The 12827-nt window shown below is 34.6% G+C and overlaps 1 protein-coding gene across 3 annotated transcripts in view; it reads right to left on the bottom strand.

Moving 5' to 3' along the window:
• Positions 1 to 321: 321 nt before the first annotated feature.
• Positions 322 to 12827, bottom strand: part of USP15 (ubiquitin specific peptidase 15) — a 76937-nt gene continuing 64431 nt past the window's right edge. For 2 of the 3 annotated variants that reach the window (XM_068400790.1, XM_068400792.1), the window contains 14 exons: positions 11253 to 11426; positions 10763 to 10921; positions 9846 to 10070; positions 8564 to 8647; positions 8379 to 8473; positions 8011 to 8199; positions 7039 to 7154; positions 6634 to 6909; positions 6254 to 6324; positions 5773 to 5888; positions 3729 to 3878; positions 3208 to 3311; positions 2540 to 2628; positions 322 to 2239 (listed from right to left, as the gene is read on the bottom strand). In XM_068400790.1, the coding sequence (XP_068256891.1) occupies positions 2054 to 2239; positions 2540 to 2628; positions 3208 to 3311; positions 3729 to 3878; positions 5773 to 5888; positions 6254 to 6324; positions 6634 to 6909; positions 7039 to 7154; positions 8011 to 8199; positions 8379 to 8473; positions 8564 to 8647; positions 9846 to 10070; positions 10763 to 10921; positions 11253 to 11426 (2034 nt within the window). In that variant the 3' untranslated portion in view covers positions 322 to 2053. Of the gene's footprint in view, positions 2240 to 2539; positions 2629 to 3207; positions 3312 to 3728; positions 3879 to 5772; positions 5905 to 6253; positions 6325 to 6633; positions 6910 to 7038; positions 7155 to 8010; positions 8200 to 8378; positions 8474 to 8563; positions 8648 to 9845; positions 10071 to 10762; positions 10922 to 11252; positions 11427 to 12827 lie in introns of those variants that run through there. The other variant, XM_068400793.1, reaches the window with a different exon arrangement.

Here is a 12827-nt window from a genome sequence, read left to right as displayed (position 1 = left end):
AAAAAGATATAGCCTCATTTCACCAACCATCTCAAGAGTTAGTATCTTTCCATTTGATTAATTATTGTTACAGTATTACTTTAAAAAAATAATAGGTTTTTATGACAATAAAGTTTTTTGCAGCCTTATAAATATTTTTAGAGCCAGAAAATAGTACCAGAGAATCCCTTTTATATATACTATCCTCTGGAAATACCATTAATCTTATTCCTTGTTGGTCATTAAATAGCTATTTTGTAACTGATAATTTAAGTGTTAGACAAGACTACCCATTACACAAACACTGTGGGAAAAGAATTTGTAAGAAAATGAAAGACTAAATAAGGCCTTGAATAGCTTTATTGAAATCTGTATAAATAAACATGCGCATTTCAAATGTAAACCCAAGTGAACTCAAGTGCAGACAAAATTTTAACCTCTGTCATGCAGGAGGTTAGTTTACATTTTTAAAAAAAAACCTCAAAGCAGCTTTAAAATACCAGGATGAAACACCAGTTTTAATATCAAGGTATAAAGCAAAGCCATGTCCAACATACCTCATTTATATCCTGGTCAAATGCAATTTTTTTAAACTTTTTAATGCTAACATAAATAAATAATTTACCAAAATGTGCACTCACAGAGTGAACTTTTATTTACAATACACAATTTATAACCTATTGTATTTGATTAGTTCAAGTGAAGAACATCATACTTTTTGCTTTTTTCTTTTTTAAATTATTTGTTTAAACAGTGGGACACAAAGCAATTCTCCAGGTAGTTGATATGTGAAGTGTGCCCCTGCACTTAAGAGCCCCTCTCAAAGGCAGTATTGTATACAAATCACCAATACATTCTTCCAACTAGATCAAAGGGAAAGCAGTAAATTAAAAAAATGTTTCATACTGTCACACTTATTTTGGCATCCTGGACCCCTGAACATAGTTAACTAAAATCCAATTCAAAGTTTGTATGCCTTATATACTGTACAGGTTCTGACTTGAACATGCAAATATGCCAGTTCTCTTATAATGAGTTACCTTTTCAGATATGCTGTAAGGCTATGGTGAATTCCATCAGGAACACACAAAGAAAATTAACAGGCCTACCTTTACAGCCATTTTGTTCATTAACAATTTAAAGGCAGGTTATATTGAAAAAATTCTCATCTAAGCCCAATACACAGTCATTACTATGGATACAGAATACTATTAACTCTGACCCTATTACAGCGTAGTTTGCAAGCTGTCAAACTACAAAAACTGGGGAGAGAGAACTTGAAGCACAATTTTAAATTTTGGACTGACACCAGATTAAAATTATGCATGTTTTATAAGCAAGATAACAGGAATTATGTCTGCAGAGTAGATTCCAACAAGCAACAAAGGATACTTACATTTAATTGAAAAACTTTTTGTTAATGCAGCATGAAATCCAGAACCTGTTCCACAGCATCAGTAGGATGAACATAATATTCTGGATGCTCAACTATACCACAAAAGGTTAAAACACCTTTTCAAGCTATTTCTTCTATTGTGGCCGAATTAAAAAAAAAAAAAAAAAAAAATTTTTAGGGAGAAACAAAAATTTGCTGTTTCAAGAAAACTACTGCTTACATATTTATGACATTTTTATGACATTTTTACTTATAGTCTGTGTGACAGCCTAAGGAACATGTACATATTCATCCAGAAACTAGACTTGGCAGTAGTATTCTTGCAGTACTAAGAAAATAAATGTCAGAAGTTCACAGATTTAACATTTTAGTTATTAACTCACATCCAAAACAAAACATAATCCATCAGAACAGCAGCAGAAAACTTAAAAGGGGTTTATTTGTGATTTCCTATATATAGCTTGTGAATACAAGACTGTAAATGCATTAGAGACAATTTCTGTTAAAGTTTTCATTGTTTCACTTCAAGTACTGCACATGTTAAAATGTAATAAGATTTACATTCTGTTATCTGAAATTCCCCATCTCAGATTTTTATTCTTAATTTGTTGGGCAATTTCACTCTTTCAATAGGTATCCCCAGAAAGAAAGTCTCTTTTATGGCTTCTAGTTCTTCCATTAGTTAGTGTGCATACAATTTTCATTTTCTATATCATTATCATTTTCATTGCTCTCTTCATCACTTTCTAGTGGGATGCCTGCGGCAGCTGAAGCACCTTGTTTAGTTTCCCGGTCAAGAGGGAAAAAGCCAGTTCCACTGATTGTGTCCTGTCTCTGGTAGAAAAGCACATATGCGGCTTTGGACTGTAGAAGAGAAAAGTGTAATACACTCATGAGGCTCCAGACAAAACATTTACAATCCGTTATCGATTTTTTTTTGTTTCCAAGTCTATAAGGTAAAATTACAAAGAAATCCAAAGCTTTCATATAAAGTTATTTTTGCATGTCAGAGCAAACCATTTTTGTTTTGTACTGTCCTTTGAAAGGACACAAACTACTACCTACAAATTTACTGCAAGGTTCATGATTTACTCTTCATTTTTCTTCCCTCAAGAAGAAAATATCATCAACAGACCCAATTTTAGAAACACAAAAGGTACTTGCCACTATTTGGTCCTCACATGCTGTGGACACACTACTGTCGTCAAAGTAGTACCATTTTCCATCATCCTTATTTTTTGCAAAAGCAGTATCTAGGACAAAAAAGTACAATGTCTAAGGACTTTGTATCTTCATAGATGTAATATAATCAGTTGCTAGAATCTGTTACTGTCAAACACTTGACATTTAACTAAAACCTATTATTGCTATTAGACTTTTTTTCACACTTTTTTTTTAAGCAAAGAAGGCTTAAACAATAACATTCCCCTTCTGAAGAGAATTTCTAAAGTGAGAAAGGACAGTCAAAATAAAATCCCTCAGTCACTTTTTCATTTTTTTCTCTCCTTTCAAGGAGTCACACAATGTACAAAAATACAGACAAGTAAGACAAAATCAGCTGTCAGAGTACAGTAGCTCTTACGGAGCTCTTATGTTTTCTCTTTTCACAATATGTATAACTACAAGTATAAAAGAACCTACGATTACCCTTGAAAGCTCATTTTATATAGATTTTTATGTTAGAATACTTGTGAAAGCATTTCAAGGTAATTAAAAAAATTGTCCCATAATCATTAAAAAATGCCATTGATTCAAAGTGATCAGTACTTAAATCAAAATAAACATGGAAAGAAAGCTGACATATAGGATGATGATATTTGAAATAAACTTACAATGCCCTCCTCCCATTCCTCCATAGTGGTTGGAGACAGCAATCAAATTGTAGCGGCAAGGCCCTGCATTGGGATTAATAAGGAACTCTGACATGTCCAAGTCACTGTTTAAAAAAAAAAAAAAAAAACAAACAAAAAAACCCACAAAAAAACAAAAGAAGGTCATGTTAATATTTTTAACCATTTCACATTTTGGTGGTCTTTGAGCCCTTTACTTTATATTCCCCACAAAAAACACACACACCAGACTACACTGACAGTGCATCTCTCACTCTGTGAGGAGTGGAACAGGAACCAGTAACCTTAGCCAAAACTATGGATAGAGTTCTTCCATACTTATCTACTATTATTATTTTTTTCAAGTTCATACTTTTCACCTACAAGCATTCTGTCATCAGTGTTTACTGGATCCACACATGGAAGCTGAGAACAAAACCATTTTACAGAACTGCTGGATTAAACATGTGTCCTAGTCATGCTAACTTTTACACTTCTAGCACCAAGATATTTAGGTTTCTTACTTTATCGGAAAGTCAACCAATGTATCCAACTTGTCCCTCATATATCTGCTGTAGGAAAAGCGTTTTAGATGAACTACCAGTACGGGGGGCAGTGACCACAAGTCTAACTTCTTGGTAGCTTGCTGATGTTCTTTACAGTTTGGACAATACCTAAAGCAAAAAAAAAAACCCAAACAAACAAACCATTTGAAATAACTGCAGTCTGTACTTATGTTAAAGTACATTACCATAAAGAAAGCCAGTAACACCGGAGGAACTGAATGAGCAAAAGCTGAAACACACATACATGTTCCATCTTCTGTTAATAATGCCATTGATATCCTTTCTGGTTTAAAACGTGAGGTGCTAGTGTGCAAGCGTACTCACAGTGAAGCTTGACAGCATTTGAAACACAGAAGTAGCACCCCCAATACTCCTCTCCTATATAGTCCCTGTATCTTTATTTAAAACACAGCTTTCTCTTTTTTTATTAAAAAAGACGAAGAGTTAAGAAAATACTTCAGGAAAACTGACTATATGAAAAGCCATCAATAACAGACAACTGTGGTTCTTCCAAGTTTCAATTTCCAAATTCATCCATCTCCCACTCCACATACCACTAAAACCAGATAACAGTGGCTACTGGAACCTGAAAAAACTCCTTACTAAAAAAACTTGCCTCCTTACTAGGTGAGTACTAAACAGGCTGTGACATACATTTCTGTTCCCTGCAAAGCACACTTGAATCTTTCAAGAACTAAGGCTCAGGGAGGAAGGTAAGTAAGAGCAATGCATGAAAGCAACTTTTCTGTGAAGTGGTCTACATGTATTCTACATCTTGGTATCTAACAAGTAAAGATCTAGGAAAAAAAAAAAAGAGATGAGCCCTAATTAAAAAAGACTACACAAGTGTCTTTACATAGCAACATCAGATAAAGACAACAAATTAGAACTGTAAGGGCAGGCTGCAACTAAAGAACTGTTTTCCCAGTTGGCTTAGAATATCTGTAATACAAATAGTGCTGGACTAGGGATGATGAGCTCTCATAGATTAGACCTGTGAAGACCTGACAAATGAAGAAAGAATGTGATTAATTACCTCGTGTGAGATGTATCTAGTAGTAACTGCTTTAATTCAGCAGAAGTTGTATTTTGTAGTTTAAATACTCTGCTTAAAATGTGCTGCAAAAATGGGAGCACTTCACCATGCTTGAGTTATACAGTATCTCAAATAGTCTATCCAGTGTTGTATAATCTAGCCAAGCCAGAAAAAAAATCAGGATTTGTGAGTCAGCCCCCTCCACTTCCCAAATAAAGAAGGATCTCTGGTGATAAAGTTTGGAAGTCTCCAAAACTTTTAAGTATTCACAAAAGAAAAAGCAGCAGACCCTCTTTTCAAACTCAGTTCTGAGCTTCAGGTGTTGATGAAGGATTCTTAGCTGCTAGAAAATTCCCAGAGAAGAAGGATCTTACAGGCATGTCCTATAACTGTGAATATTCAGATATGATTCCAAATCATAATAATGAATCACAATAAAAGTCTCTGCCAAAAACTTAATGGTTGGAACATGAATTTGAGAGGTTCTGCTGACTACAGACATCCTCCATCCCACAAACCTGTTGTTTAAGCACATCCCTATTTCATATATCAATGCAAGGCAAGTTATGTATTTGCATAAAAACAACTTCAGTATCCACTAACCTTTCTCATCTCAGAAAGGAGTATTTGATTAAACCACTGCATTGGATTTGACACAATATTATTAATTCACTGTGGATCACAGTTCACAGACTAGAATATCTTACGGATCTATCCTTCCTCCTAATTCTGAATGCATTAATTGTCTCCCATAGAAACACAACCTTCTGTATATGGTAACAATTTTAGTTAAGCAATGGATCAAAATAGAAAACATTTTGAGAATTTTCAACTATGCTTGAAATGACAAGATTCAGAATTAACCATTAACAAATCAATTAGGTATCTCTGTTACTGTTCAAGTGTGGTTTTAATTAAATCTTGAGAAATACACCATAGAACATAATTTCAATTTTTTGTCCTTACCATGGGTCTTCAGCACCTAGTTTTTCCTTTGTTGTGAACAGCTCAATGCAATCTTTTAATTTCACAAAAGGCTTTTTGGGAGGCTTATATTCCACACTCTCATGTTTTTCAAAATCCTAAAGAGAAGTATTTCTTGAGTTAAGAGAACAAATGAAACAAAACTCATTTTAGTGATGTTGTCTTACTATAAACAGTAACTACAAAGCTCCTATATATGGAAAAACTGATCAGAAACCATTCAAGCAAAAAGTTTTCACAGCTTCAGATTTACTTCCCAATTAGTAAGCCTCAGATTTGCTAATTACTTAGATGAGTAAATGAAGGTTATTTATGACAACATATTTACTACAAATAATGTGAAAAAAATATATACTAGCTTCTTCTTTTGAAGACTTACAATCTCTTATATCACATTAATTACAATGTATTTTTCACATTTAAGTTTTATTAGTGCTGGAAAGGGGAGCAACAAACTGCTTACCTCTGCTGCACTATCATCAAAATATCTCTTCTTCAATTCAGGATCCCAATCCAAAGCAAGGAAAGATCTTTCTGAGATTAAAAACATGTTTTCTCTTAATATTATTTCTTGCTTTACATGAAACTGTATTAACTTTGGGCAAACACTCTTCAAAATGAATTAAACAATGCTAGCATAAATTTAAGATGAAAAATTGAAGCACACACGATTTCTGTGTTTCTAAGAGTTAATTACAATAGCTAATTCTTTATACCGAATTTAGTACTGGAAAAGACGATATATCAAATACCACAGAGAGAATGAAACATTATTCTATAGAAGTGGAGTCAGGAAAAAAGTTTCAGAATCAAATGTTGCCCAACCTGTTCCCCATGACTTACCGTCAAGCCTAGGTTGCCTATCATCAAATCTAATATGTCTGGTATCATCTTTGATGTAGTTTATGTCAGTATTGCCTAAATTATTGAACTGGAATGTAAACAATCGCTTTTTGTGTCCCGTGAGTGGTTGACCTTTGCAAGTATCCTCAGTACATAATCCATTTTCTGAGTCATTGTCACCTCCAACAGAGTCTTCTGACTGGCTGTTCTCATTCTCTGAAGGAAGTTCCTGATCCTGGCTGGATTCATCATCTTGTTCATCTGTTTCCATTTCACCTGAAACAATTGGAAGAATAAGGAGGAAGAAATGAGGTAGAATAACAATAATTGAAAGACATTACAGAATTAACTTCAGTTTCTAATTGAACACAAAACAGTAAACAAGTTTAGATATCCCAGTCTTACTTGGAGATCCTTCTTCATGTATTCCATTTGGGCCATTACCATTGATACCATGGTCCTTACAGCAATGTAGGGATCCTTCAGTGTCTTCACTTTCAGTACATGTTTTTACATATCGGCTAAATATAGCAAATGAAAGCAACAGTTAGAATCAATGGATCTGTAAATATTTACATTGTTCAAGTCAGATAATTAAAAAGGTTATAGCAAATCCTTTCTAGTGTACTGTATTTCTGCACTCCTTTCTGATTTATTCAGAATTAATAGTTTCGTTGCCTAACGTGTCTACTGTTACAGGCACAGGTGAAATTCTGCTCATGTATGATCTACGTTTTTGGCAGTTACTTGATTTTATACAACTCGATTCTTGGTGTTAGTCTCTGTTTGTCCAGAAATCACTCCTTTAACTGTTCATTAACCATTATTTTTTTACACAAAAAAATATATGGGTTCACTTACAGAGAAAGTTACATTAACAGAAAATTAAGCATAAATTTAAATTAGAGGTTTTATGATCCTGATTTCTTCCAACTAATGACACTTATTCCAGTCTAGTCTCAAAAAGTGTCTACTATATAGTTTTACAACATAAATTAGTATATAAACTTGTACAGTTGATACAGGAGGTATAAGCATAGCAGAGTAATTGGCAAAACGTTTCCATTTTACGAAGCCCTAACAAACAGCTATGTATACAGCAGAATTAATTCCCCTAAACAGATTGACTCCCTACTGTCTTCTCAAATAATTTTTGGATGAGGTCATGCTAACAAAAAATCAAATTAAAATCCACACTAATTCGCATCTCAAGTACCTAGAATTTTAGGTTAGATATATTTAACAGAAAGCAAGTAAAAGATTAAGTATGCAAATCTAATCAGTTTGTTAGCAATGCATGTAAAACTAAGTGCCTACTGATTCCAACTATTAGCATTATTCATAACAAATGTGGTTTTCTTTAAACAATAACCTTACCACATTCTCAGCAGCAGCAGGTTGTACAGTTTATCTTCAGTATTGTTTCTAGGCACTGCTATGAGAAAAGGTTGACCAAACAGTGAAGAACCACTATGGCTGTAACTAGTGTGCCTGCACTTTTCCCTTAAGCAAACAGGAATTATTACTTGTTCTGTATCTTCTGTTCTATTGATAGCAATTTCAAATCTACAAGAAAACCAATCAGAAATATAAAGGACAACTGTCAGTTAAAAGGTTACAAAGGGGAAAAATTAAAAAATAATTAAAACCCCCAAGATTTGTCTTTATCTTATGTCTAGGTTTTAATCTTTTGCAAATAACTAAACAAACTGCAAAGAGACATGAAGTATGTTATCTGTACTTACACATAAATGTCATCACGTTCCATAATACTACTTAGATTTTCATCCATGCCAAATATCCTGTGGAACCTGTGATTGTATATATCAGTAACAATCATCTGAAAAGAAAATGGAGTATACATCATTAAATCAGGTTAATATTTGTTAAAATGTTCATTGTTGCGCTTCATATAAGAAATCACTCTTACCTTATCTGCAGCAACACCAGACAAAGCCGACAATGCTGTGCAAAGATCCAGTATATTTCCAATTTTAGGAACAACTACTTTGTACTAAAAAAAATAAAATGTCACTTCAATTTCTTAAGAGAACAAATATGCAGGAGAAAAACCAAACAACTTATCACATGTTCATCATACTTCCATACTGCTTTCAGATGCTTGAACTTAAGGTGTAAAGTATGTAAATCAACTAACACAAATTCTGTAAGTTGCTGAAAACATAGTAGTTACCTTCACAACTTTACTCATACAAACATGCACACTCTGAATGCTCCCCTTAGTGCAGTATACCTGCAGTTTGTAATGAAACTCCACACAGGACTCTTACCTGTTACTTGCATAACAAACAGACAGGATTAATTAGAAATAAGGTATTATAACTTTGTAAATAATTGCCAAGTGCAGCATGTGTTTGCTATCTCCTTAAGACTTATAGTTACTTAGACTCACAAAAGCTCTACTGAACTTGTACTCTTCCCAATCTCCATTCATTCCTGCATAACCATCTTACATGTCATGCAGGGTCATCTTCAACTACTGTGTGTCCCTTGGGCAAACCTGTTCTCACAAATAATTAAATTTCTAGCAGGCTCATCTCCCACTAGTTAATACATGTCCCTTTATCTTTGACTTCCCTAACTCATAGCGCCTTTGAGAACACTCCTTTTCCCCTACTTTCCTTCTTATTGTACTTTGATTTCAGGTGCTAAAGCCTTATTGCAAGTCTGCCTAACTGCCCATGTCTTATTTATTTCACCTATCCTCGCTTACCCCATAAGGTACAGCTAGAATCATTTCATCATGATTTTGTTACCATAATCTATGTACATTGTTTCATGCCGTTCTAAGGTGTATAATACCATCCTTCCTAAAAAAGGCAAAAACGATAACTCTTTACAAAGAAATCTCATCTAATTTTTTTTTCTTTTGACTATTAATTTATAGCATCGAAGAATTCAGCACTACCCAATATATTTAGTTATGGGGTTTTTGCATCAGTTATTACCAATATTTGCTTTTTGAGGCTAATAAACTGAGGAATTAAGTCTGGATTAAGTGTATAGATATATAGGAAGGTATGTATAGTCTTCCTCAGGCATTCTAAGTGGAACTTCAGAACACGTACCAGAAAACTAAAGCTCGTTGGATTTGCTTATTGTACTTATAAATTTAAAAAATGTAAAGGAACTCAGGTTCATTGTTAATGCCACATAAATCAGGAGTTTTGTACATAAACTAAGAGGCTTACCTGCATAGGCTTTGTAAGTGGATCCGTTCTAACTAAATAAACTTCCAAAGTGCGTTCTTTTTTCATGGGTAATGGAAGTGTCAAGTAACAAAAAGGATCAAAGGTTACAGATATCTTAGCACATTCAGGACAAACTAGGGTGGATTTAAAAAGGCCATGAAATATATCTACAATGATGGAATCATTTCTTTTTAAATGATTTTCCCAGGCTTCTTCAGCAACCACCTGTAATTAAAGCACGACCTGGGTTATGACAAAGTAGCAGGAAATGAATAGTGAGAATTATTAGTAAGAGTACTTGATAGAACATTCTCAGTTACCACATAAACATAGAAATCTCACTCCAAAGGACCCTGTAAGATATGTTACGAGTATCAGGATCACAGGTTAAAAGCTCTTCCTGGGACAGAGATTCTGTCAGTGGCATTACGTATTCTGAGAGAGACTTCAAGTGGCTTGGGGCAAGACTAAAGCAAATAACACTAACAATTCCATCTGAAGTACCTCATACTCGTAACAAAAGAAATTATCTATATGCTAGTAGCTCTGGAAAGAAGCTTCCCTCAAGTAAGAGTACTGGAGAGAGACAGAACGCCGCATACTGTAGATATAAGAATAAAAGAACAAGAGAACGGAAACTGTTTTTCCAACTGAACTCAGCACTGAATTGAAACAAAAAAGTCTTTGTTAAGACCTAACACCCTCCCACCTTCCCAATTATCTTCCAAATAAACAAAAATTTACACAGATACTTGAATAAGATCTCCATTTTAAGGTCTTGACTTATTTTCTGACATCTCTTCCAGAAAAACCAACATGTCATCAGTGTCCCAACCTTTCAGTGCACAATCATGTAGAAGTATCTTGCGACATATAGCCTTGACTAAAATGAATAAGATCAACACCAAAAACACTACCTTGTCTGGTCTCCCATCTGCGTCCTTTAATTGAATGTAAGGCTTTTTCCTAATCCGATTCAAATCCTCATGTAATCCATCCAAGAGAAAAGCCAGTAGCTCTTGACAATCTTGTTGCTGGTAACCAGAAAATTGTGGTGCAAATCGTCCCACTTGTGTCTAAAAAAAAAAACCAAACAAATACTTCTGGTACCTTAATTGTTATAAAGAACAGATACTCCCTAGATGCTACAGCAGAAAGCTGAAAAGGTAAAACTTCAGTTGTAAAAGATAAGCTTTTCAATGGAGACAGGAAGCCAAAACTAATTCTCAAAGACCAAAGCACAAGGCCAGTTGACACATAGAAATACATATCCAAGTTAAATGTATGGACTGCATACTGATGAATATTACTTCAAATTCTTATTCTTGCATATTTCCGTAAGTTTTGTATACTTAAACAACAAAACCAAAACTGACAATGTACATTCAGGTTAAATTCCCTACTGACCTTAAATGCTCTTGGGGTAACATAGCTGTATTTTCCCGACCACATTTGCTTGATAAGCTCTGCATAAGATTTTGCTATTTCACCTCGCATTCCTAAAGGATTGTCAAAATTCAGCTCTTCTTGGTATTTATCATTGAGGAAGTATTCTGTGAGAGGAGGTGTGTTGCTCAGACACTGTAAATAGAAACACAGAATTTTTGGAACAGTGATTTGAATTAGTTCTAAACAAAGAATGTTTGAACTTCGTTAAAGCAGCCATGAACAATACTTCAAACTGTAATGCCTAGTGCCTGCAAGGAAAAGAAAAAAAAAAAAAGGTCTTTTCCAGAAACAAAATAATGGTTTTAAACCAAGACCGGCTGCAGCTATCATTACAAGTTATGCACAAATAGTATTTTTCAAAAGCTTTACATCAGAATTTATTAGACATAATAGTCCAGCCAACCACAGTGTGACAACATAATTTGTGTTGAGGTTCAAAACAAACAAAAGAAGGTGATTCTTTATACATTAATAGCAGCTTTATGAAACTCTTCGCTGAAAGTTGTTATAGATGCACAAAGTTTACAGGGCCTCAAGGAGAGACTGCATTGGTACTTGGAAGAGAGAGCAATAGGGCTTATTAAATCAAATGACACCACATTCAGAACAACATGTGATCTGAAAACAGTTGAAAACGGAGAGGGATTTTTTTTGGCAGGGGTGGAAGGAAAGGGAAGGTGAGGATGCTTGCCCTATTCCTTCTCTTCGTAGGCATCTGCTTATGGATGCTGTTGAAGACAGCAATCTATGCTAGATGGACTAGACCTTGAATCAGAATTGGTGCAGTCCTTCCTATGTTATTTTAAATTTTGTGAAGCTGTTTAGAATTGAAATTATTTCAAGGAAAGCAAGGGTTTTGGTTTAGACTGAGATAATGACATCCTCTGTACCAGTTTGTCGTTCCTGTTAGCACTGACAGCAGGATGTAATCACTGAAGCATGATTTGCAATTTTAGGAAACCACTTTAAATTGTGTGCTACTCCTCACAGTCCTTTAAACAAAAACTTTTCCATCTTGGAAATGATTCCCATGCCATGCCTTAGCATATAGATTTAGCAAAGTTTCTTCATTAAATATTACAAGCTTTGCTGCATTCTTTCCTCTATTAAAGATTCCAAGAAAGGTCAAATATTTCATCAGTCTCATCTGCCTCTCTGCAAATAGGGGGAAGAACAAAAATTTTAGCTCCACATACGCTACTGCATAAGATGCAGCAATTGAGACTGGAAGAATTAAAACTTTATTGAGCAGGGCAAAAAAAGTTATTCCTATTTCTGCCCATCATACCTGTGTAATGTTACAAAGCAAAATCAGTCATGTGTTGTAGAGAGCTGAGTTTCATGCCCATATTGCACTCCTTTCTTTCTCTCCCTCCTCCCCTAAAGCTTTCATGAACTGTGAACACTGCAAAAAAATCCTGATATTACAGGCCCTTTTGGACACCGAGCGTTGAAGAAAGCTCATTTTTCTCTTGCTACATGGCAAACAGCTTTTATTCCTAGTAGTGGTGATCCCAAGCCCCCGCTACCTCA

Source organism: Nyctibius grandis, chromosome 5 (assembly GCF_013368605.1).
Source record: "Nyctibius grandis isolate bNycGra1 chromosome 5, bNycGra1.pri, whole genome shotgun sequence".
Taxonomy (NCBI): domain Eukaryota; kingdom Metazoa; phylum Chordata; class Aves; order Nyctibiiformes; family Nyctibiidae; genus Nyctibius; species Nyctibius grandis.
Note: the sequence above shows the minus strand (reverse complement) of the source record. Positions and strands in the feature narration are given on the sequence as shown.